At 37.8% G+C, this 26,231-nt stretch overlaps 1 protein-coding gene across 4 annotated transcripts in view; it reads left to right on the forward strand.

The window, feature by feature from the left end:
* The window catches only part of LOC122791847 (sodium/potassium-transporting ATPase subunit alpha-2), an 833,979-nt gene that overhangs the window by 334,328 nt on the left and 473,420 nt on the right, over window positions 1–26,231 (forward strand). For all 4 annotated transcript variants that reach the window (XM_044059821.1, XM_044059822.1, XM_044059820.1 and 1 more), the window contains exons 2-3: window positions 7,095–7,199; window positions 22,735–22,794. In XM_044059821.1, the coding sequence (XP_043915756.1) occupies window positions 7,095–7,199; window positions 22,735–22,794 (165 nt within the window). The remainder of the gene's footprint in view (window positions 1–7,094; window positions 7,200–22,734; window positions 22,795–26,231) is intronic.

A 26,231-nucleotide genomic window follows, 5' to 3' on the forward strand; every position in this document is an offset into this window, starting at 1 on the left:
GCTAATCAGAAGATATGTCATGGCATATAAAGTCTGTGTGTCATGCAGTTTAAATGTAGGAGGAATTAAGATAGTAACACAGTAAAGCACCATATAGCATATCCTAACCTAATAAACTGACATGCAGTAAGTACAATGTAATACAACTTATCATAATATATAAAAATAAATGCTGGGATTCATAAAGATTTGATTATAAACTGATAATACATGAGTTCCTTGTGCCTAATTACATCATACCAAAGCCATTGGGTCTCATCAGTGTTAGTGGCACAACAGGTAGCATACTCGCCTTTGGTGCAGAAGGCTATAGGTTCTATTCCCACATTAGCTAGATTGATTGCTGACACTGCCGTGGAGTATAACGGGGTGGTGGTGCTGTACTCCTGAATGTGCTCTTCTTTGGATGAATACCACCTTGGGTCTCCCCTGAAAAGAGACCGATAGGCTACTGGAACTAACCTGGTCAACAAAAGGATAAATAAATAAAATAAAAAATATAAAACAAACTGCAACTCCACATACAAACCAGTAGGAACAGCAGCAGCAGCTGTCCAGAGGTAAAGCTCCTCTTCATGGCCAACTAAGTGCCTCGTTGATGCCATCAGATGCAAGCATTGTTGTTGCTGTTTAGTTTGTAAGTCGAATGTGACTCTTTATGACCTTAAGGACTGTAGCACACTGGGCCTGTATGTCAGTCAAGACCTACTTCTTTAAGTTTTTGCAAATTCAGATTCATGAGTGTGTTGTCGATCCACCTTACCCGTGGCTAACCCATTCTTCTTTTCTCTAGTGAATCCTGTCTTTGTATTATGTCATCAAATTATTTGAGTCTTTGATTTACTGTCAGGCCTTCCAGTGAACAGTTTGGATTTATTGCCTTGCATTATGACAGATTTCAACTTCTTGCACTCCATAAAATTCTTAAAAAATTTCTCCAACACCATAGTTCAAAAGTGTAAATGTTCTAGTGCATAATCTTACTTACGCGGTGACTTCCACAGCCATTTGTTTATGGGAAAACTATAGCTTTGAATATGCTGACCTTTGTTGACAATGTGAAGTCTTATCCAGATGTGCAATAGCTTTCCTTCCAGAAAGTAAGCTTCTTTTAATTTCGTGGGTGCAATCACCATCTGGAGAGATTTTGAGACCTGGAAAGTAAAATTTGTCATTGCCTCCACTGCTTTCCAACCTCTTTGCAAATAATTGGTTGGACTAGATGACATAATTTTAGTTTTTCGACAGAGAGCAAAAAGCTAGCTTCTGTGCTTTCTTCTTCATCAACAGACTCTTCAAGTCTTCTTCATTTTCAGTCATCAGAGTGATATCTACAAATCTGAGGTTGTTACTATTTCTCCAAGCGATTATTATTGCAGAGTCTATGTCATGTAATTCAGCCTTTTTAATGATGTACCCAGGTTAAGTATCGTGACAATATACAGCTTTGTTGTACTCCTTTCCCAAGCTTGAACCATATTCACTTCTGTTGCTTCTTGTTTTGTATACAAATTCCACAGGGGATGAGTAAGGTGACCTGGTATCCCAGTTTTGTAAGAAGTTTCCTCAGTTTGTTATCCACATAATCAGAGTCTTTAGACTAGTCAATAGCGGAGAAGTAAGTATTTTTCTAGAACTCTCTTGCATACTTCCTTATCCAGCAAATGTTCTCAATTTGATGTCTGGTTTCTCTTCCCCTTCTAAAAACAACTTGCTCATCTGGCAATTCTCAGTCCATATTTTGCTGCATATAATGCAAGAATATATGCACACACGCGCACACACACACACACACACACACACACACACACACACACACATGCACGCATGCACACACACACACACACACACACACACACACACACACACACACACATACATACATACATTATATACATATGTAGAAGGGTAAAGTGTTGAGCTCTATTAAATGAACCACATGCAATTATATTTATTTTATTTTATTATTTTCTGAGGAGTGGGAAAAGGCTGCCCTGGAAAATTAACAGATTGTTAATGACACAAAACTAGGGGTGACTACAGATTGAGTATTATGACTACATTACATTGGAAAAGTATAACAGGGATATGACTATGTACTGGTTGTGCAGTGTTGTGCATTTTGTTGCCTTAGCAATGGCCCATTCTGAAGGCTAGCTCAGAGCATATAATGAAGGCCCCTAATGATATATTTATGGTATGTAATGAAAGCTGAACTATATGAGATTATTTTTATTTTCATAATTCCTAATGAAAGCCTTTAAAAGGCAATCTTTAAAAATAATAGTGTAACCTGGTGCATGCTAATATTTGGGCCATATCACTCCTGTAGTGTGCGCAAGATAGAACCAAACACAATATTTTTCCAGTTCTGAGTAAGATGAACATATGTTGTGATGACCAGGCAACAATACTTTAATGGCATCTTTGTAAATGGGTTAAGTTTATCATTTACTTTTTCAATAGTGTACACTGTGCTTTAGTTTTAAAATTCACAGAAGCTTGAACAGTGAATTTTGGTCACCAGTTCTTCTTCTTATTATTTTTTTTTCAAAGAATGGCTTTCTCTTAAATAGCACATGGACTGAATGCTGCGGTGGTATGGTGGTAGCATTGTTACCTCACAGCAAGAGGTTCTCCCTTTCAATTCTCGGCGTGGCTTGGGAGTGCCTTCTGTGTGGAGTCTGCATGTCCTCCCCACGGTTGGGTAGCATTTGAAAGACATGCATGTGTAAATGAGTGTGCCTTCGTTGAAGGTTGGGTGTCGAGCTGGCACCTCGGCGTTTCATAAAAATCTACTGCCAATCATTAGCGGACCGGAGTTCCACTGTGGTGACCCCTTACTGGGAAAAAGCCGAAAGACAAACAACAACAAGTATATATTATATTTATGCAATGCTATGAAGCTCCAGTGATTTTTTTCCATTTAAAAAAGGTAGATTACTAGTGGCTGCAAAAAAAGATATAACATGTTTATATACACAATATGGTGGGACACAACTTGAAATATACTGTAGACATTTTCAAGCTGTATGTCATTTTAAAACAAATTATTCAATTTTCATTGTTTGGGCGGCCGTGGTGGTGTAGTGGTTAGCATTGCCGCCTCACAGCAAGAGGTTCTCTGGTTCGATCCTCGGCTGGGATGCCTTCTGTGCAGAGTCTGCATGTCCTCCCTGTGGTCACATGGGTTTCCTCTGGGTGCTCTAGTTTCCTCCCACATCCCAAAGACATGCTGTAGGTTGATTAGATACTCTAAATTGGCCCTAGGCTTGCGTGTGTGTGCCTTCCATGGAAGGTTGGGCCCCGGGCTGGCAACTCGACACTGTAAAACTCCACTGTCAATCATGTGTGAACAGGTGATCTGCTGTGGCAACCCCTAACTGGGAAAAAGCTGGAAGAAGATTCAATTTTCATTGTTTACCACACGGTAGAGTCTCTACTCCTATGAGGAAAAAATCCTCAGTTGTGTAAGTAATACTTTACTATTTCACGTGGCATATGACTCCTCTGATATAAAGTTATCAGAAATAAAAAAAAAAGATAAAATGGGCATAAATGATACGTAAGACAATGAGATTTATAATGCTTCTCAGACTGGACTAGTTACTGTCTGTAGGGTCAGTATATTATTTAGATCACAAAGTTCCATAATGCCAGAAAGTTTTATTACTTTAGTTAATGGTTTACAAAGTGTAGAAATCTCTCCATCCATTAAGACCACACGAGTGCAACGTTTCTGTAGTAGTTCTGGCACCAGACTTGACCTTAACCTGGCTCATTTGTATATGGCCATACATATCTTTTATGAACTGAGTGCTGAACATGTTAACCTCTAGAAGGACGACTCAGCCTTCAACCAGTATTATGTGTGTAAAAACCTCATGTGAAATATTCGTAAGAAAAAGGAATGCAACTTCTCAACTGGAGTAGCACCTTACATGTCCTATATGGATCGCTCTATCTCTATACTCTGTCTCCTGCATTATATTGAGAGGTGATCTGTGCCTGGCATACAAGGCGTCCTGGATCCAGCTCTGATGGACCTTTTGCACATCTGCAGAATGAACAGCATTAGATCCACTAGATCCAAGGATTTAAATTTTGCTTGTGGCATAAATAAGACATGCTGGTGAGGCAGATATGTGTCTCAGATAACCCAATGCTGTGGAACAGGCTCCCCATCTATGTGAAGCAGAGTCCATCCCTAAAACTATTTAAAAGTAACCTTCAGCAATGGATGGCAAATTGGAAATTCACCCTGGGCCTGGCCCTTATGTCTCTCATAGACACAGGCAGACAGCAATACCCAAACTAACCTACCCCCCTTCACATAAGCTCTAGAAACTTCCTAACTAACATACCAACTCTTAATAAGCATCCATGATACATGCATGTGTATCTAGGCTTATAAAGGCCCTGGTGGTCGTTAGCCTCGTGCATACCTATGAACCTGTGAGCAGAGATAGTCAATAAGGCAAATATTTCCTAAATATTCTCCCATCTCTTTACTGCCGATTTTGCAGCTCACTTACTGTTGGAGTATATGTTTTAAGTATCACAAGATATGTACTCTCTTTTATGAGGATTGTTGACCTACCTGTAGATTTATTTTTTACTGCACAGGGATGTTGCCTGGACACTTCCTAATCCTTCTAGCATGCTGAGTAATGCTGATGGGTGGGCATGCATGTAGGTGTTACAAGGAAATCATCCCACCCACATTGATACATTTTTCATTTTGTACAGCTGCTGATGCTTCTATGCTACCAATCCCTAGTCTCTAATTGGGGGGCCATGATATAGGCATATCCCACCTCTATACCCCCCATCCAGAAACAGGCAGGTAGGCATATACCTTTTTCTCCCACTCCCAATCAGCTCCTGTAATGCGTGGGGTGATAACTGAACTTGGGGCATCTGGATCTCAGTCACTGTATAGCCCCCCCCCCCACACCATAGAGCCCCGCTTTGAACTACATTGTGAAGGTGTAAACAGATTTCCCAGGCATATCTTTTCCTTAAGCTAACTACTGTCAGTTTGTACAGCTGTTTCAAGTAGATAAGTGAGCTAGAATTTTTGTCCATGAAGAACAAATATTCTGTTACAAAAAATGTTTAAATTGGCAGTTACACTTCAAAGACATTTAGTTACAAATCTAATGATATTTTGTTATAAATCTAATGTTAGATTCTATATTGTTTTAAATTCTCTGGATACTCCTATGCCATTCTAAACATTCAGCATCCTTATATTGGTGTAAAAAATAGGAACGACCCTCATATTTTTGTGGCATAGGAACCTGGATAATATTCAAAAGGAAAGGATTAGAAGGTAAATAAACAGGGAGGTACATCCCTATTAGGATACCGTTAACGACATCAGCATTTCCAATTTTAGAGTCAGAGAAATGATGTACAACACCAATTTGTATCAGGAGCAGAACCAATGATCATTGTCCAAAGAGAAGAAGGGAAAAAAACATCCGGCCTTAAGTGTGTTATGATACCTTGTTATCACATCCATGGACTAAATCCTTAGATGCTATAAAATAATTATGGTGGAAGAACGTTCTCAACCATCTCGTAGAATCAGATGCCCTCAGTCATTAATAAACATATGTAAGCACTTTTTTATTATGCATATAAATGCAAGGAAACAACTTTTGACTTCAAAGCAAGGACGAATACTTAAGGCCCACTCTGAACTGGGAGAAATCAAATGGAATTCTTCAATTATTTCAGTGGTGAAACCTTAATCCTTAAATATCCCAAAAACTGCGACAGAGCAAAAGAGGTAATGACTTTGCATAATTTTAGTACCTGCATGGAAAAATATAATTGTCATTGTAGTACTGAATGTTTGTTGTTTTGTCGTAGTTGGGCTATCGCAATGTCTGAAAAGTAATGTGATACACAATTGTGTATTTTTTAGTATAAAACGTGTTTTTCTTGAATTTATTTACTTTTGCTAAAAGGACTATTCCCACTTGACATGGCCTATTTTCAAGGGAAACCCAAAGGAATATTCATACTGACTAAAGGAAATTTGGCCAGGATACCAGGGTGAGTTCTTCACTGTTTTCGTTATACACCATGGGATCTTTTCCATCCACCTGAGCTACCCCCATCTCAGCATCTCAGGTAGATGGGGTCTAGGAAGGCACTTTAGGAGTACAACACCTATCATATGCTGTACTACAGTATAACTACTGGAAAAATATATCCAATCACTTGGTGTGAGAATAGAACCCACAGCCTTCCGATCACCCTGGTAAGAAAGTGAATATGGTTCTTGTTGAGCTCATTGACTTGTATGATGTAGCCAAGCAGTAATTACCCAGGAGATCCATTAACAAAGGGAGTACATTCTGGGAGACCACACCCTGTCATTTGGATAGTTTTCCATATTGGCATTTCATACCAATTAAAATGCATATTTTACAGAACTAAAATAGCATAATTTCGGGCTAGTTCACTTGGCACTGCTGTTAGTACAACATACTTTCTTTCATAGGTGTGTAACCTACAGTTGCGTCTCCCTATGTACCATCTGTTGAGCTAACTCTCACTTTTATTCAGTCACATATTAAGTCCAGCAACGAACCTTCCGGAGATCTTTGCACAAGATCACAAGCATCGTGCCTTCTCTTGTTTCAAGTTTGTTCCTCCTCTTTGACTTTTATGACAGAGAGATTGATGTTTTCCTTGCAGGTTTATGTGAAAATTCTACAGCTTCAGTGGACAAGAATAAAAAAAAAAAAAAAAAAAAAACATATCCCGGCCAGATCTGACATAGTTTTTGGAACTGGTATGATGGTTAAGGTATTTACCTCTTAAATACTAGGTGCAATGTTTGATCCTCAGAATGGCCCATGAGGGCAGCTAGCCCAGTACTTACCTATGAACCTATTTCCTAACATTCCTAAATCTTTGGAAGTGATGCTTAAAGTAGAATATGGTAACAGTAATAAAATATGGCAAGGATAACATTTCTAGTTATCTGGGCGAAGAGATACTTGTGCACAATGAAATTTTCTTGCTTCACAAAGCAGACTGACTTTAATACCCGTTTCTTTTACTTCTCTAAACAGAGTGGACGTGAGTATTCGCCAACTGCAATGAAAAACAATGGCCATGGTAAGAAGAAGACGCAAAAGGATAAAGATCTGGATGAACTAAAGAAGGAAGTGTCAATGGTAAGTCCGTCTCCGCATTACATAAATTGCACTAGCTTGCTGCTATCCATTCGAAGGCATCTGACATATACTGAATTTATGGAAAATGCATGCAATTAAGTTTTTTAGTAGAAATTCTAAAATGTATTTAGTTCAGAATTTGGAAATCATTATTTTATTTATTTATTTATTTTTCACTGGAAATCGAAAACATTCATTGTATAGAATTTAAAATCGTTACTATTTTTTTTTTTTAGAAGTTTCATATATTCAGGACCTTTACTCTTGAAGTTTGTATTCTGTTGTGAATCAGTTCAGTGACTTTTAGCCTAGTAACCAGTTCCAGTGACTTGTAGTTTAGTTTAATTTTTTTCCCCAACTTCTGGTTCCAGATGGTATCTGTATGTTGTTTTCTAAATGGACTTTTATGACTTTCTGCCTCTTATTTAGTTTTTTTTTAAGTGCAGCATACAGGTCAAATGCTTTAAAAATATATATAAATATTTGTGAGGAGGGCAGAGAGGGCAAGTGGTATTATCAAAATAGATCCATCAGGAAATGTCTGTGAGTATGTCATTCTACAGTGAGAGCGGAGCTGGCTTGTTTACCTCTTCAAAATCGACTATTTCAGTTTGCTATTTGATTTTCTTTTTACTATGTTTATTAAGCAAATGCTTTCTCTTTTATCATTATGTTTGCAGTCTTAGTTATTATAAGCTTGTTTAATAGTTTGCAGTTTTAATCTGTTGCTTGGTTTATAGCTGCACAGAATTGTTTTTGCACAGTTCATGTTATGGTGTTTTGCAACTCATTGGTTCAAACTTGATTTATGTCTGTGGACTTTGCATATTTTATTCTTGGTTTGTAAATGGGATTTTAATATTTGAAAATATTTTGAGACGTTACTTATGACCTTTTATTTTAGTTTTTCAAATACTGAATGAATTATAAAAATTATTGAATTTCAATTTAGTATCTTGATTTATAGCAGTTTATGGCTCTTGATCTTCATTTCAGATACTCATGTTTTGTTGAATAGCTCATTGCAAAAAAAGATTTGGATTTGTAGATTGCAGATTTCTTTCGTAATTTATAGCTACTAGTTATTTGGAAATATAAAGTACATTATTTAACATTACTGTTAATAGACTTTTATGTCTAATTTGAAGTGAATTATGTCTAGTATTTTACTTTTATTCTTGGATGTGGAATTAGATGTGCATTATAGTCTACTCCTAAAAGAACTGTGACTTTGCCTGCTTAGGACTTAAAGTCATCAATATATATTTTCTCACTGTCCTGGAGTAATGACCCAGTGAAGAGTGGTCAGTATTTGTCTGCTGCTCTTAATTAACCTGTAATGTGTCACTTGTCTGGTATTTGTTTAACAGAGCAGAGCTAACACCTGCCATGGAAAGGCTTGGCTAGGAACTAAACAGATCTATTTATGTAAATAAACATGTAATAAAAAAATAAAAAAGGGAAAAGGTGACGGGTCCAGAAATGGAAAATCATGCAACAAGTAGTTCTAGCTAGGCAAGAAAAATGAGGAGAAATGTATGAGTCGCTCTGGATCTGGAGTAGTTGTTTATCTCAGATAGCTTTAGGGTGGGAGAGGATATAGTTCCTGCAAGAGAAAGGAACTTAACATGGTAGTGGACTGGCTAATCATGCAGGAAAGCACAGAGTGAGACTAAAGAAAAGAATGCAACAGGAGGCCAGTGGACAGAAATGGTGGGAAGAGGTAAGAGGAAGAAATGCAGACGACTGCAGGACATGAGTATATATTGTTAGAGGAGTACAGGTAAGTGAGGTGGTACAGACGGACATGAGTATATATTGTTAGAGGAGTACAGGTAAGTGTGGTGGTACAGACGGACATGAGTATAGATTGTTAGAGGAGTACAGGTAAGTGGGGTGGTACAGACGGACATGAGTATATATTGTTAGAGGAGTACAGGTAAGTGGGGTGGTACAGACGGACATGAGTATATATTGTTAGAGGAGTACAGGTAAGTGGGTGGTACAGACGGACATGAGTATATATTGTTAGAGGAGTACAGGTAAGTGTGGTGGTACAGATGGACATGAGTATATATTGTTAGAGGAGTACAGGTAAGTGTGGTGGTACAGACGGACATGAGTATATATTGTTAGAGGAGTACAGGTAAGTGGGGTGGTACAGACGGACATGAGTATATATTGTTAGAGGAGTACAGGTAAGTGGGGTGGTACAGACGGACATGAGTATATATTGTTAGAGGAGTACAGGTAAGTGGGGTGGTACAGACGGACATGAGTATATATTGTTAGAGGAGTACAGGTAAGTGGGGTGGTACAGACGGACATGAGTATATATTGTTAGAGGAGTACAGGTAAGTGGGGTGGTACAGACGGACATGAGTATATATTGTTAGAGGAGTACAGGTAAGTGGGTGGTACAGACGGACATGAGTATATATTGTTAGAGGAGTACAGGTAAGTGGGGTGGTACAGACGGACATGAGTATATATTGTTAGAGGAGTACAGGTAAGTGGGGTGGTACAGACGGACATGAGTATATATTGTTAGAGGAGTACAGGTAAGTGGTGGTACAGACGGACATGAGTATATATTGTTAGAGGAGTACAGGTAAGTGGGGTGGTACAGACGGACATGAGTATATATTGTTAGAGGAGTACAGGTAAGTGGGGTGGTACAGACGGACATGAGTATATATTGTTAGAGGAGTACAGGTAAGTGTGGTGGTACAGACGGACATGAGTATATATTGTTAGAGGAGTACAGGTAAGTGGGGTGGTACAGACGGACATGAGTATATATTGTTAGAGGAGTACAGGTAAGTGGGGTGGTACAGACGGACATGAGTATATATTGTTAGAGGAGTACAGGTAAGTGGGGTGGTACAGACGGACATGAGTATATATTGTTAGAGGAGTACAGGTAAGTGGGGTGGTACAGACGGACATGAGTATATATTGTTAGAGGAGTACAGGTAAGTGGGGTGGTACAGACGGACATGAGTATATATTGTTAGAGGAGTACAGGTAAGTGGGGTGGTACAGACGGACATGAGTATATATTGTTAGAGGAGTACAGGTAAGTGGGGTGGTACAGACGGACATGAGTATATATTGTTAGAGGAGTACAGGTAAGTGGGGTGGTACAGACGGACATGAGTATATATTGTTAGAGGAGTACAGGTAAGTGGGGTGGTACAGACGGACATGAGTATATATTGTTAGAGGAGTACAGGTAAGTGGGGTGGTACAGACGGACATGAGTATATATTGTTAGAGGAGTACAGGTAAGTGGGGTGGTACAGACGGACATGAGTATATATTGTTAGAGGAGTACAGGTAAGTGGGGTGGTACAGACGGACATGAGTATATATTGTTAGAGGAGTACAGGTAAGTGGGGTGGTACAGACGGACATGAGTATATATTGTTAGAGGAGTACAGGTAAGTGGGTGGTACAGACGGACATGAGTATATATTGTTAGAGGAGTACAGGTAAGTGGGGTGGTACAGACGGACATGAGTATATATTGTTAGAGGAGTACAGGTAAGTGGGGTGGTACAGACGGACATGAGTATATATTGTTAGAGGAGTACAGGTAAGTGGGGTGGTACAGACGGACATGAGTATATATTGTTAGAGGAGTACAGGTAAGTGGGGTGGTACAGACGGACATGAGTATATATTGTTAGAGGAGTACAGGTAAGTGTGGTGGTACAGACGGACATGAGTATATATTGTTAGAGGAGTACAGGTAAGTGGGGTGGTACAGACGGACATGAGTATATATTGTTAGAGGAGTACAGGTAAGTGGGGTGGTACAGACGGACATGAGTATATATTGTTAGAGGAGTACAGGTAAGTGGGTGGTACAGACGGACATGAGTATATATTGTTAGAGGAGTACAGGTAAGTGTGGTGGTACAGACGGACATGAGTATATATTGTTAGAGGAGTACAGGTAAGTGTGGTGGTACAAGAGGACATGAGTATAAATTGTAAGAGGAGTACAGGTAAGTGAGGTGGTACAGACGGACATGAGTATATATTGTTAGAGGGGTACAAGTAAGTGGGTGGTACAGACGGACATGAGTATATATTGTTAGAGGAGTACAGGTAAGTGGGTGGTACAGACGGACATGAGTATATATTGTTAGAGGAGTACAGGTAAGTGGGGTGGTACAGACGGACATGAGTATATATTGTTAGAGGAGTACAGGTAAGTGTGGTGGTACAGACGGACATGAGTATATATTGTTAGAGGAGTACAGGTAAGTGTGGTGGTACAGACGGACATGAGTATATATTGTTAGAGGAGTACAGGTAAGTGGGGTGGTACAGACGGACATGAGTATATATTGTTAGAGGAGTACAGGTAAGTGGGGTGGTACAGACGGACATGAGTATATATTGTTAGAGGAGTACAGGTAAGTGGGTGGTACAGACGGACATGAGTATATATTGTTAGAGGAGTACAGGTAAGTGGGTGGTACAGACGGACATGAGTATATATTGTTAGAGGAGTACAGGTAAGTGGGGTGGTACAGACGGACATGAGTATATATTGTTAGAGGAGTACAGGTAAGTGGGGTGGTACAGACGGACATGAGTATATATTGTTAGAGGAGTACAGGTAAGTGTGGTGGTACAGACGGACATGAGTATATATTGTTAGAGGAGTACAGGTAAGTGGGGTGGTACAGACGGACATGAGTATATATTGTTAGAGGAGTACAGGTAAGTGTGGTGGTACAGACGGACATGAGTATATATTGTTAGAGGAGTACAGGTAAGTGGGTGGTACAGACGGACATGAGTATATATTGTTAGAGGAGTACAGGTAAGTGTGGTGGTACAGACGGACATGAGTATATATTGTTAGAGGAGTACAGGTAAGTGGGTGGTACAGACGGACATGAGTATATATTGTTAGAGGAGTACAGGTAAGTGGGGTGGTACAGACGGACATGAGTATATATTGTTAGAGGAGTACAGGTAAGTGGGGTGGTACAGACGGACATGAGTATATATTGTTAGAGGAGTACAGGTAAGTGGGGTGGTACAGACGGACATGAGTATATATTGTTAGAGGAGTACAGGTAAGTGTGGTGGTACAGACGGACATGAGTATATATTGTTAGAGGAGTACAGGTAAGTGGGGTGGTACAGACGGACATGAGTATATATTGTTAGAGGAGTACAGGTAAGTGGGGTGGTACAGACGGACATGAGTATATATTGTTAGAGGAGTACAGGTAAGTGGGGTGGTACAGACGGACATGAGTATATATTGTTAGAGGAGTACAGGTAAGTGGGGTGGTACAGACGGACATGAGTATATATTGTTAGAGCAGTACAGGTAAGTGGGGTGGTACAGGCGGACATGAGTATATATTGTTAGAGGAGTACAGGTAAGTGGGGTGGTACAGACGGACATGAGTATATATTGTTAGAGGAGTACAGGTAAGTGGGGTGGTACAGACGGACATGAGTATATATTGTTAGAGGAGTACAGGTAAGTGTGGTGGTACAGACGGACATGAGTATATATTGTTAGAGGAGTACAGGTAAGTGTGGTGGTACAGACGGACATGAGTATATATTGTTAGAGGAGTACAGGTAAGTGGGGTGGTACAGACGGACATGAGTATATATTGTTAGAGGAGTACAGGTAAGTGTGGTGGTACAGACGGACATGAGTATATATTGTTAGAGGAGTACAGGTAAGTGGGGTGGTACAGACGGACATGAGTATATATTGTTAGAGGAGTACAGGTAAGTGTGGTGGTACAGACGGACATGAGTATATATTGTTAGAGGAGTACAGGTAAGTGGGGTGGTACAGACGGACATGAGTATATATTGTTAGAGGAGTACAGGTAAGTGTGGTGGTACAGACGGACATGAGTATATATTGTTAGAGGAGTACAGGTAAGTGTGGTGGTACAGACGGACATGAGTATATATTGTTAGAGGAGTACAGGTAAGTGTGGTGGTACAGACGGACAAGAAGGGAGAAAGCAGGAGATGCAGCTATGAAAGAGAACACAGAGAGAAAGAGGTCACGGTAGAGGAACAGTTGTAGATAGACAGTAGGGATAAATGATGAAAGGGGGATAAAGTCAAAGAAAGCTGGGGTGAAGTAGACAGAGAAGGATACTAAACCATATGGGAGGGTCACGGAGCAAAATGGCTATAACTACATGCAGGACTTGCAGAGAGAGACAGAGAGATCAGAAGTGATTGGAAAAAGATCAGGTGTATCATAGCAAGGGGAACACCTAGCACAAACTAGGAGCACAGCTGGGGCTGGTGGAACTGGAGAGGGAGAGGTTTCAGATAGAAAGGGAGGTGGTATGGAGTTGGTAATGAAGGAGATAAGAGCCATTATATTGACACACAAGTGAGCTTTTGTGACCGGAAACTATCAGCAAGTGGATTAAGAGGTTGCTTAGGGATTTAGAACTGGTCATGCTCTGGTGAAATTGGTCATGGACCTTAGTAAAATATTAGAAGAGAAAACAAAGTGGTGTTGTTAAGGGGGAGGAATAGATACATGGTGTGGTGTAGGTAGACACCAATGACCTATCTGAGATAGAAGGTGAGCTGGTAGCAAGTATGACAGAAATATGGATCAGGGGTGGGAGGAGGCATGGTCAGCTGGACTATCTGTGCTGTAGCATGATCAGCAAAGAGGAGAGTAAGGAAAATAATAAGTTGTTGCAGCACTGGACAATGGAAGGAGGCTTTGGACTATTAGCAGGCTTGGGAAATTGTGGCAGACAGACTAGGTCAGTGCCAGGGACAAATTCCAACTTAGCTCAGAAGAGATAGTTCCTTTTAAAACATGATTGGAAATGTACATCACAATAGTGGTACTTTTAAACTAAGATAAAAATGGAGAGGCTGTTTCACATAAGCAAAGCAGGAGTGTTCAGGCAACTCCCCCATAGAATACAGAAAATTGCAGCAAATGAGGTGATCTGGAATATAGTTGGGTTATATTACTATGCAAGACAAGGAGTCTGGATAAAAATAAGGGAAGGTGCATGGAAGGGTGGACATTGCTGTTATCATAGAAACATAAACAGAAGACAAGAGGGGTCTGGGGCATGGAGAAAGCTGAGAATGGATGGAGGCAGACTAGTGATCTTAACAAGGAAGGAAGCAGTTGTGAGGTTGGAGAGGAGGAAGAGGAGCATCACCTTTGATGAAGGCAATAGAATGGGAGTGTAACCACTGCTGTGGTTATAGTGAGGAGATGGACATCCTGGTGGGTCAGTAAAGTGCATTATCCTGGAGACACACCAATGGAAGAGGAAGAGCAACAGCAAGAAAGTTTAAAGGAGATGGATAGAAAGAGAGGTGAAGAAGTAAGAATGCTATATATTCCTGGGCGAATCTGAATCTGTCAAGGGCAGGATGGCATTCTGGGAACTTTATGGTAGAAGAAAATAGGAGGTACTCGGGGCTTTGGGCCATGAGGTGTTCATCCAACTGGTGCAGGAATGTACCAGAAAGGGCAGAATTCCAACCAAGATGGAGAAGGCCAGGGATGTTCATATGAAGATGCCATTAGCTCACAGAGACAAAGATGATGTTGTGGGATTTCAGGAGACTGAGTAGAGAGGGAGGTGTTGGAGTATGCTCAACAAGGTATTAAGGTTGAAAGTACAAATATGCAAAATAAATAAGGTATAAAATAAAGCTTGCTTAAATGTAGAAATAGAGTTTAGCAATATGTGATTAGCACCCATACTAAAATGACTGTGGCTTGGAAAATAAGGAATTTGCTTAATGGACATGTTTTCCTACAGAATCGGTATGCATTTCACACTGTCAGCAAGAAAGCTGGTCTCTTACAGACTTAGCAAAAATGTAAAAAACAGGGTGTAAAGAATGGACAACAGGAAAACAATCTGTATGTGTCTCTATCATATGACATTGTTAAGCAAGGAAGTTTGAATGGTGCTTTTATCAAGTCAGCATTTGCACAAGATGCGTTCCTTAAAAGATAATATCAGTATTATTTTTCTACAGGATGAAAACATATGTTTCTGCAAACAGTAGCAAACAGATGTTTTCATACAAAGACCAAAATAGAATACCAAGGAGAAAAACAGGATGTAAAATCACTATAAAGAGACTATAGCAAATGAAATTGTTGGGAGAAGTATTTTGTACAGGAAAGTTATCATTTATGCTGAACAAGAAGTAAAAAGTGTTACAGTGTTACTAAAGTTGCAACAGTAGTATGTGTGGTTTGTTATATAAAAAGTTATTTATTCATTAATTACTGCATCAGTGTATAAGTGACAGTTTGGTGCTGTATCAGTGTATATTATGCAAGTTTCTCTGCGCAACAGACTGTGAATGCAATGATAACTAGACTTTGATTTCAGCACAATCTAGCCAGCAAGACCATAGTGTCTTAAGAAGACTTCGGATCAGTCACAGTAAGCAGCACCGTGATAATTAATTTTTCAATGGTGAGCCTACCTGCATTTGAACACAGGGGAGTGATGCCTGCAGAGGGTCACTTCAGTGAAGTTGCAGTAACTAATATTTGTACATATGTGTAAATCCTAAACAGATGTACTCCAGTTTATGCAGCTTGCAGTAGTAAAGTTTCTCAGACGTCTGAATCCAGATTGAGCCTGCAGTGCCGGAAAGTCACAGTACCATAAATTCTCCAAGAAAGGTGAACACCAACTTTTCACAGCATCTTGCTGCCTGCTGTGTTTCACCAGCTTCTCGAGTGACTCCAAAAAATTTCCAGTCATCTGCATCAACAGCCTGATAACCTGTTCTCTTGCTAAGTGGTAAGACCTTTTTCTGTGTCACATTTTTAGTATGGATGCTATTAGAATTAAACCAGGTGTAAGCCAAGCTTTGCTCTTAATGTAGCAGAACAACCAGATATAATATGTAGTAAATTGCAATGTTGGTATACACAGCACATTAGTAAATGTAAAACCTTATTAGGGCAAGTTGATAGTAAGGCATTATGCAAATGGATTACAATATTTGACTGGTATCTCAAAGAAAACCATGTGCGGTATGACAAATGTTTATTGTGTAAATCACATGAAACTACTTTCTGTGTACAATTTCATAAAAAAGTATTGCATGACATTATTCAAAGGTTAGACTGTACAGACAAAAATTTTAATGGTAAAGAAACAAGAAAAGTTAATATGCTACATTATATTCAGATGTTGAACAGTTATGTCCTGTCACCACATGTGAAAGGTTAATTTCAGAGTTACAGCAACAGTCAAATCAGTTACTGACAGAACCTCCAGTATATATTATTACAAAAGAATGTAATAAACTTCTAAAAGACAGGCACAATGAGTTCAGGAAGTTTAGACAAGTCATACAAACATTTTTTTCAAAAGTGCATAGGAGTTTTAGATTCAGCAGAACAGGTTACTGAAAAATGTCAGAAAGACTGTGCAACATTACAGAAAACTCTTGAACAGCAGTTACAGGATAAAGAAAATAAATTAGCTGAACTGACAGAGTCTGACTTCCTGCATAAAACAGCTCAGCTTAAGAAAACATTGCAAAAGTGCAGGAAACCTCAGCTGATCTATACAAAATAAATATATTTTATAATATACTTGTGTTTTGAAAATGGCTAAGCATACATGGCAGGATCTGATGTATGGACAAATCATTTCCAAATGTTTTACTTTCATTCAATTAAAGCAAGATATTTATCAGTACAACAGTAAAATAGAGCATATGACTGCCATTCTCATAGCGTAGTCAAAAGGTAAACAAAACGGTTCTAGTGCATAACAGTAAACATCTAAAGTCACAAGATTGACATGCATGTATTTTCTTTTCATATAAGGTACATCTATTAAAATGCACAAGAGAAAAGGCAGACAACAGCAAATGTAAATAATGTAAATATAAACGTGTTAGTTAAGCCAATATATATATATATATTTGCAATTTGTTTGTAATTGTATAGTAACACCACACCAAACAGTTAAAGTTCTGAATTAAAAAAAAAAAAAGAAATAAAATCACAGATGGTATTAGTCAAACAGTCTTTTTAAATGAATGGCAGGGCAGTTAAATAAATAAAAAAATACTGAAATCCAAGTTACAAAAATATGTAAGTTAATTGTAAAATAATGTCTATTTTGTAGTATAAATGCATAGTTATGCAAATCACAAATACTTATTATAATTCTAAGAGTTTTATAACTGCATTCTGATATCAAATTGCAAGTGTATTAACAGATCATCGTCTTCTTTTGGCTGTTCCCATTAGGGGTCGCCACAGCGGATCATCTGTTTCCATTTCTTATTGTCCTCTGCATCATGCACTTTCACACTAACCACATGGAAGTCCTCTCTCACCACATCCATAAACCATTAACAGATGATTAAAGGAAAAATGCTAAAAGGGTTAACTATAGTCTACAGAGTCTAAAATGTGAGCTCAGACCTTCCCAGACTGGATAAATAGTTACAGGAAATACTGGGCAGATAAGGTAAAAAAACAAGACTGATTGCCAGACAAGTGGCTTGAGTTTTTCTAAAACGTATTGTTATTAAAACATAATTGTTAAATGTTCACATGCAACACTATTTGGTAATTATAATAAAACATCACAATTGTGCATATATGTCACTGATAATCTGTTTTCAGGTAAATGTTAAAAGTAAAAAAAACCTCAGTTACATCAAGTACAGGCAGCAGATGGGCTATTGTATACATACAGTTCAAATAAAGTATACAGGATGGTATAACTAACTACTAGTAGTAAACAGCAAAGGCAACAGAAAAATATATTCTGTCATGGAAAACAGCCAAAAAATGATAAAATCAGACAAAGGTCCATAGTTTATTAGTAACCTAATAAAGCAAATGTATAACTAAAGTGTTGGGCTGGCGTATATTTTATTCTCACAGCATAAAGAAAATAAACAATACTGCAGTACTACAGGGGGGTACTTTCTCAGTTTTACATTGACTGTGTGAGCAGCATTGCAAAAGGGTCTAAAATAAAGCTACAGGAAGAATAATATCTCATTCCTTCTTGACAATACTCTTTTAGAGGGGAGGGGAAAACAAGTATTAGTGCATTAGAAATACTGGTAAACAGATTAAACCTGACGGGATAAGATATTTTAGAAGTTAGTAGTACAGAATCCACAGGAGTCACCACACGAAAAGTACAAAATCTTCTTTATTGGAAATATTTTAGAAGTTGTTAATAGCTATCATGCTAGTTATTATTGTATTCTTTAGTATTAAATTGTATTTACAACCTGTTAAACTGTAAAGCTATACAAGAGATGGCTTAAATTGTTTTATTAAAGCTATACAAGAGAGAGTAAAGATATGTAAAATTTGAGCAAGAATGGTCACTATTTTTAATATGCTTTTGGCAAGACAATGTTGGTATGCAAAAAGCATAAATGTTTCTAATTGTTGGGTATGTAGTTGCCTCTGGTGGCAATTCCACTAGATACTTCTAAAGAGACATAAGAATTTTCCAAGATTTTCTTGATGTTAATGTTGCTAAATTTGTAAGATTAGACTAAATGTACTTTACAGTCTTTGTATGTACAAACACATAATAATTCAGTACAAATGAAGTTAATGCCTAGCAATGAATATGTGTGGAGAACCATGTTTTAAAAAATGGGTCCATGGCACCTACTAGATTGAAATGCACGAGTAGCAAACAGTTTGTGTAGACATATACTGTATAGGACACATTGTAAAGTAACAAGTTCAAAAGTAATTTACCAAGTTGTAATTTTAATACTGATTTCAAGTTGTAGTTTTATCACTGTTTTTGGATTACCATTTTATCCATACCAGTATTGGTTACCCCAGTTAGAGGAAAATTATATTAAAATATTGCACTCATACAGCTAATGGACTAATATGTAAACAACATTCTTTAATTCACTTCACTGTCAGCCAAGGCGTTAATGGGCAGTTCAGAGATATGACCACAATGTTATGGTTAAATGACATTGAAAATGTATATTTTCAGCAGTGTATAAATGCTTGCAATAGCACATAGTTTGTGTCTCTTATATATATTAATCTATCTCTAATCTTTTGGTATAAAATGATTAATAAAAGTAAATAGTTAATAAAACAGTTGCAAAGAGTTAATAAAATAGTTCTAAGTCATAAATGAAATTCTGTGATTGCAAAAGAATAAATTAATCAAGTTAAAAAATAAAACTAAAGCAGACACAGCTCATAACTGATGAAATATTTTCACAGAATGGTCTACAAAAGAAAAAGTTGTTAAATACATTCAGTTTTAGTAGTAATACTTCATATCATTGTATTAACTAAGCAAACTTGCATTTTGACATATATCAAAAGAAGACTAAAGGTTTTGTTTCCTAATGTGTTTTCTATATAATCTGATCAAAAGTACATATCAGTATAAAGTGTTTTGAGTATGTTTTAAAATAAAGAGAAGGAACTGTTAGAGTATGTTCAACAAGGTATTATGGTTGAAAGTACAAATATGCAAAATAAGGTATAAAATAAAGCTTGCTTAAATGTAGAAATCGAGTTTAGCAATATGTGATTAGCATCCATACTAAAATGACTGTGGCTTGGAAAATAAGGAATTTGCTTAAGGGACATGTATTCCTACAGAATCAGTATGCATTTCACACTGTCAGCAAGAAAGCTTGGCTCTTACAGACTTAGCAAAAATGTAAAAAACAGGATGTAAAGAATGGACAACAGGAAAACAATCTGTATGTGTTTCTATCATATGACATTGTTAAGCAAGGAAGTTTGAATGGTGCTTTTATCAAGTCAGCATTTGCACAAGATGGTTCCTTAAAAGACAATATCAGTATTATTTCTCTACAGGATGAAAACATATTTTTCTGCAAACACCAGCAAACAGATGTTTTTATACAAAGACCAAAATAGAATATCAAGGAGAAAAACAGGATGTAAAACCACTATAAAGAGACTATAGCAAATGAAATTGTTGGGAGAAGTATTTTGTACAGGAAAGTTATCATTTATGCTGCACGAGAAGTAAAAAAGTGGTACAGTGTAACAAAAGCTGCAACAGTAGTACGTGTGGTTTCTTACATAAAAAGGTATTTATTAATTACTGCATCAGTGTATAAATGACAGTTTGGTGCTGCATCAGTGTATATTCTGCAAGTTTCTGTGGGCAACAGACTGTGAATGCAATTATAACTAGACTTTGATTTCAGCAAAATCCAGCCAGTAAGACCTTAGTGTCTTAAGAAGACTTTGGATCCCTCATAGTAAGCAGCACCTTGATAATTAATTTTTCAGTTGGGTTGGATGAGGCAGGGGTCTGAGGATTTTTTAACAAAAAACAAGCTATGAGGATGGGCCAGGGAGGTGATATTTAGTGGTATAGACTACTAAAGTCAGAGGAAAAGGCAAAAATTATAATGGAAGAGAAGGCCAGTGTGACTGTACAGAACTGTGAGATTAATGAACAGGGTAAAGGATGGCACTTACATGAGTTAGGAGAAAGGGATTCAGTTGGGGAGGGAAGTAGAGACACAGTTCGAAAGAAATTTGCCATATGTTCACTGCATTAGAGTTGCCGTAAGATTTGTTACATTTATATGATGGCATACTTCTCAGCTGTCCTGGATTTATCCCTCATATTGTTACCTTGTCCCTTATGAAATTTTTGATTTTCTGGTAAATCACTGAGGCTTATAGTCAGCCAATAATGCCAGACATTAGAGTTTTATTCTCCTTATAATTCAGAAAATGCTTGTTGATGCAAAACATGTACGGTTAACCTTCCAAGTGAATTACAACAATATTTACAAAACACCATGGATTTTGGGCCTTTGTGTCCTCATTAGTTTTGGCTTTGTTCAGAAAAGAAGTTGAAAGCTACACACTGGAGTAGCAAAGCTTTAATTGACATGTAGTTTGGTCGATATCTATTGAATCAACCACATTTGATTGATTACAAAGATTTTTGACAAGTGTGCAAAACTGACAACTGTGTGATCTCGGTTAGTATATACAATTAGTGGAAGGGGGTGCAGGGGGATTGCCTCCCCTTGTGAAAACAGTGTTTTAAAGTTGCATGCACAGATGTTCTTCCTCAGTGCATGTGTAATAGGTAGTCAAAGTTTTGGTTTTCAACATCCAGAGGTTAACCTTCAGGATGTCGAGGTACGTGTTAGTCAACCAACTGAAGGGAAATCATGCAGTGGTATTATAAGATTTTGCAACTCTATTCTATAACTGTAAACAGTGGTGCAGAAATGGAATATGAGGTTCATTATATTACATTAGCAGGCACTGTTTCAGGGAGCTGTGCAGGTATTGGAGTGTTATGCAATATCACGCTTTGAATGTGAGTGTTCCTACCAATGATATTAATATTATAATAGTTCAGAATGCTCATAGCAGGGTCATCTTTTACAAATGGAGTTAAGAAATTCACCTTAAAGGAATTTGCAAAGTTCAGGAGCACAGCACTTTTTAGAATAAATGCTTTAAAAGAAAGGTGACAGTTAAAAGGCAATATGAGGAGCTGTTTTGTTTTGACAGATACATTTCATAATCTACAGGAAGTTTATATTGAGCACAAAGTATGGCATGACAGGATACTAGTTTATAGGGAGTAGCAACGTATCCATCTGGGTGGACAAGGGACGGACTGAGTGAAATGAGACATACCTGCAGACATAGTCTGTTTTTTGTTCTTTAATATGGTGTGTGGTGTCTATATTGGATAATCAAACTTTCAAAAGTTCGAGTGTCATATGGTCGACACCATATGATTGAACTTTTAAAAGTTCGAAAAGCTAATAAAAAAAAATAAACTACACAAATAACCTACCTGAACATTTTAAACAGGGGAGCAATCCCCTGTGTCCCCCACACCCCCCGCTCTTTAAATATATCAACTCAGAGATTGCACAACAGTGCATTAAAGGGAAATCTTCCCATTCCACGCTGTGCAGAAATCTGTGTTAAAATGTTCAAACTTTCAAAAATTCGATCATATGGTGTCGACCATATGACAGTTGAACTTTTGAAAGTTCAATTATCCAGTGTAGACCTGGTGTGTGACTATCATGTAATGATACTACTTTAATAAAACTCTAACAATACTATAGTAACAATCGTTATTGTAGGGTCAGAACAGTAGTAACCATTGACATAGTAACAATCGTTATTGTAGGGTCAGAACAGTAGTAACCATTGACATAGTAACAATCGTTATTGTAGGGTCAGAACAGTAGTAACCATTGACATATATGTACAGTACAATACTACTCCCTGCGAATTAATGCTGATGTTACTGCTCAGATTCCACTCAAATGATGTCATACATGCACAATTGTTACTGCTCAGATTTCACTCAGATGATGTCATACATGCACAATTGTTATTAGGGGACTGAATATGTTTAACGCAACCAGAACTGATATCTGTAACAACCGGTATACTTACTGATAGTAAAGATCAGATTCATTTTGGCTTAAACTTTATTCTTTTTCATAGGATGACCACCGACTCTCCTTGGATGAACTGTCCCGAAAGTATGAAGTGGATATGAGTAAAGTAAGTAATAATTTTATTTTTCTTTGCTTTTGTGAACTGATGAGCAATGCCCCATTTTTCTTGAGCAAGTTTATAACCTTGTTTGTCACTCAATGGCATACAGCCAGAGTATGAAGTACAAAGTTATCTGAGACATGGGGCCTAAGCGGGCGTTGTCATGTATTTTATTTTTATTTTTATTCCCTGTTCTTCTCTATGGTGCTAGCCAAGCCTGACTAGTTTTCAATGTGAGCTCAAGGAAGCTTTGGAGATTGTTTCTAAAGTGAGGCTTTATGGTTTTGGAACCTGATTCTAGTAAGTCTGAACCTTAAATGGTGACATTTTTAACATAAATGACGAGTGCATGATTTGGTTTTAGTTTATTTCAGTGTAACCAAAATGTTTGTTTCATAGCTAATTGTACATACAGCTATGAAATGGGAAAAACCTGCAAAAACAAAATAAAAACTTTTTTTTTCAAGTAGGCAAGCCCTCTCACCCCCACGTGGGGACTGTGCCCCCCCCCAAACACCCTACTTATATATTCCCAATCTGAGGTCACACCATCTTGGAGAAACACAATAATCCTTTAAGGCATTTTCTGTTTCATAGTTACATATGATTAATTTATTTTATTTTATTTTATTTTATTTTATTTTACATTTGTTGACCGGGCTAGTCCAGCTGGATATATGTCCATTTTCAGTGGAGGCCCGGGGAGAAAAGCTCCAAAGGTTATAACAAGTAAGGGGAATACAGAAAAATTACATAGAAGATACACATATCAAAACAAAACAAATAATTGCAATACGCAATTTATAATATCATCCCGTAGTCAAAATAATACATAGTCATAAAAATTTTTTTTTTTTTTCCCATAGTATATATGAGATAAGTTGTATTTACAAGGATATTATGTCCATGGGGATCAGTCAGGATGTGTTATAGTGAGAGGGAAATATTGAGGTAGAGGAAAGGTGGAAGAAAGGTTAATCAGGATTGGTACAGGAGCAAAGCCAGTGTTTATTAAGATGGATTTTCAGTTGTTTTTAAAGAGTGGAAGAGTGGACAAAGATGAGATATTAAGTGGAAGTTTGTTCCACATTTTGCCAACTGAGTTGGAAAAGACAATCTCCTGCAGCATTATTGGGTTTGGTACTATTAACTAGTAGTTTGTTTGAAGATCGTAGTTGTTTCAGATTGTTGTAGGGAGTAAGGAGGTTAGAGAGTATTGGTGTTTTGGATGGTTGATATAGAATGTTGTGAGCTATTGAGAGCTGTTGATAAGTAAGTTTGTTAGGAAGTTCAAGCCAGTTTAGTTGTTTTAAGTTCAGACAGTGGTGAGTTCTAAACTGCGATCCTGTGGCAAATCGAGCAATATTATGGTAAGATGAAGCAAGTTTCTTAAGGTTACATTTAGAGAGATTTGTGTAAATAGGGGAAGCATATAGAAGGGTAGAGAGGAGGTGAGATTGAGCTAAGGTGGTCCGGCTTCAGGTGTAAGGAAGGATTTGATTCTGTAAAGGGATCCAATCTTTTTGTTAACTACTTTTATTGTGTTATTGATGTGACAGTCAAAATTAAGATTATTGTCAATAGTAATACCTAGTAGTTTTGTAGAAGAATCAGGAGTAATCTGAGTGTTGTCAGTGGAAGTAATAGAGAGGTTTAGGGAAGTAGTTTTGCGGGTAGGTGCAAACAGTAGTAATTTGGTTTTTTTGGGGTTAAGGAGTAGACAGCGGTCAGAGAACCACTTTTCAACAGTGGTAAAGGTTTCTTGGGTGAGAGGTTGAAGTTCTGTTTGAGAAGCAGCAGTACAGATTATAGTGGAATCGTCTGCATATTGTATGCAAGTGGTGTTAGGTATAGCTGACTGGAGGTCATTAATAAAGATAGAAAATAGAAGTGGGCCTAAGATAGACCCTTGAGGTACTCCTATAGAAATAGGAAGGAGGGTAGATAGTGAACTTTTCCAGAGTACTGCTTGCTGACGATTTTCAAGATAAGAAGTAAACCAAGTTAAGGAGGAGGGATCTAGTGCTTGAGATTTTAGTATGTACAGAAGAAGTTTATGATTAACCATATCAAAGGCTTTTGAGAGGTCAATGAAGAGAGAAGATGAGAGTTTATTGATGTTGCGGTTATAGTTGATGGAGTTGGTAAAGGAAAGTAATGCAGTAGTGGTGCTGTGGGAATGTCTGAATCCATGTTGACTATTGGCAAGTAGGTTATTATGGAGAAGGTGATTTAGTAGTTGTTTATGGATACATTTTTCCATGAGTTTAGCTATAGGTGATAAAAGTGCTATGGGTCGAAAGTTAGAGAAGTCATTAGATTTGCCCCTTTGTGAAGGGAATGATATGGATACTTTCCAGATAGAAGGGACAATACCCTCCTTTATAGATCTATTTATTAGGATAGAAATGGGATAGGCAGTGGCTTTAGCTCCTATTTGCAGGTACTCTGCAGGAAGCTTGTCGGCAGATGGGGTGGTAGGTTTAAGTTTTGGAGTAGAGATTGGATATAGGAGGTAGATACAGGTTGTAGGTGAAGGGGAGGAAGAGTAGTTTTGAACTAGGTGACAGTAGTTTAGTAGTGTCAGGAGAAAGGTGGTTTGCAAGAGTTTTGATGGCATTGGTGAAGAAAGAGTTGAAGTCATTGGCTATTTGTGTGTGATTATCTGGGTCAGAATCCTGAGGGTTTGGTGTGATTGCTTGGCCAGGGATAGAAGATTATTAATACTAGTCCAAAATTTTTGGGTTCTTTTATGGTGTTTCTCTGTAGTTGAAAGTAATAGTTCTTTTATCTGTTAGAATAGCTTTTTGGTGCTGTTTCTCAGTTCCTTAAAGTTTTGGTGGTCAATTTGGTTTTGGTAGCCCGCCATTTATCCCAGGATTTATTTCTGAGAATAATTTTTGCTTTGTATTCTTGGTTAGCCAGGGTGCTATTTTGTTTTGGTTCTAATGGTACGGCTTGGGGCATGATGATCTAGGATCGATAGGAATGTAAAGTTGAAGTATTCAACTGCTTCATTAAGTGGGAGATGTTTCAGTGGGGCCCAATTACAATGTATTAGTTCAGCTAGAAATTGTGCAGAGTTAAAATTTTTTGTACGTAGAGTTTTATATGTGGTAGGTAAGGTTAGGTTAGTTTTGTATCTAATGATGTAGGTTAGAGAGTGGTCACTAAGGTCATCTGGAAGGATGCCTGTGTTGTAGGTTTGCAAGGGAGTATTAGTAAGAATCCAGTCCAATGTGGTTTCAGTATTATTGGTTTTATTAGTTCTAGTAGGACCATTGATGAGTTGTTTGAAGCCAAATAGGTTGATATGGGAAGTGGGTTATGACTGTTACAGGAATGCCAATCTATGTTAAAGTCTCCTAAGACTAGTGTCTCTTGAGGAATTTGGTTGATAGTAGGTAAAGGATATGTTGAAGGGTGTTGATATTATTTCCAGG

Source organism: Protopterus annectens, chromosome 17.part0 (genome assembly GCF_019279795.1).
Source record: "Protopterus annectens isolate FY-2018-M chromosome 17.part0, PAN1.0, whole genome shotgun sequence".
In the NCBI taxonomy this organism is placed as follows: Eukaryota; Metazoa; Chordata; order Ceratodontiformes; family Protopteridae; genus Protopterus; species Protopterus annectens.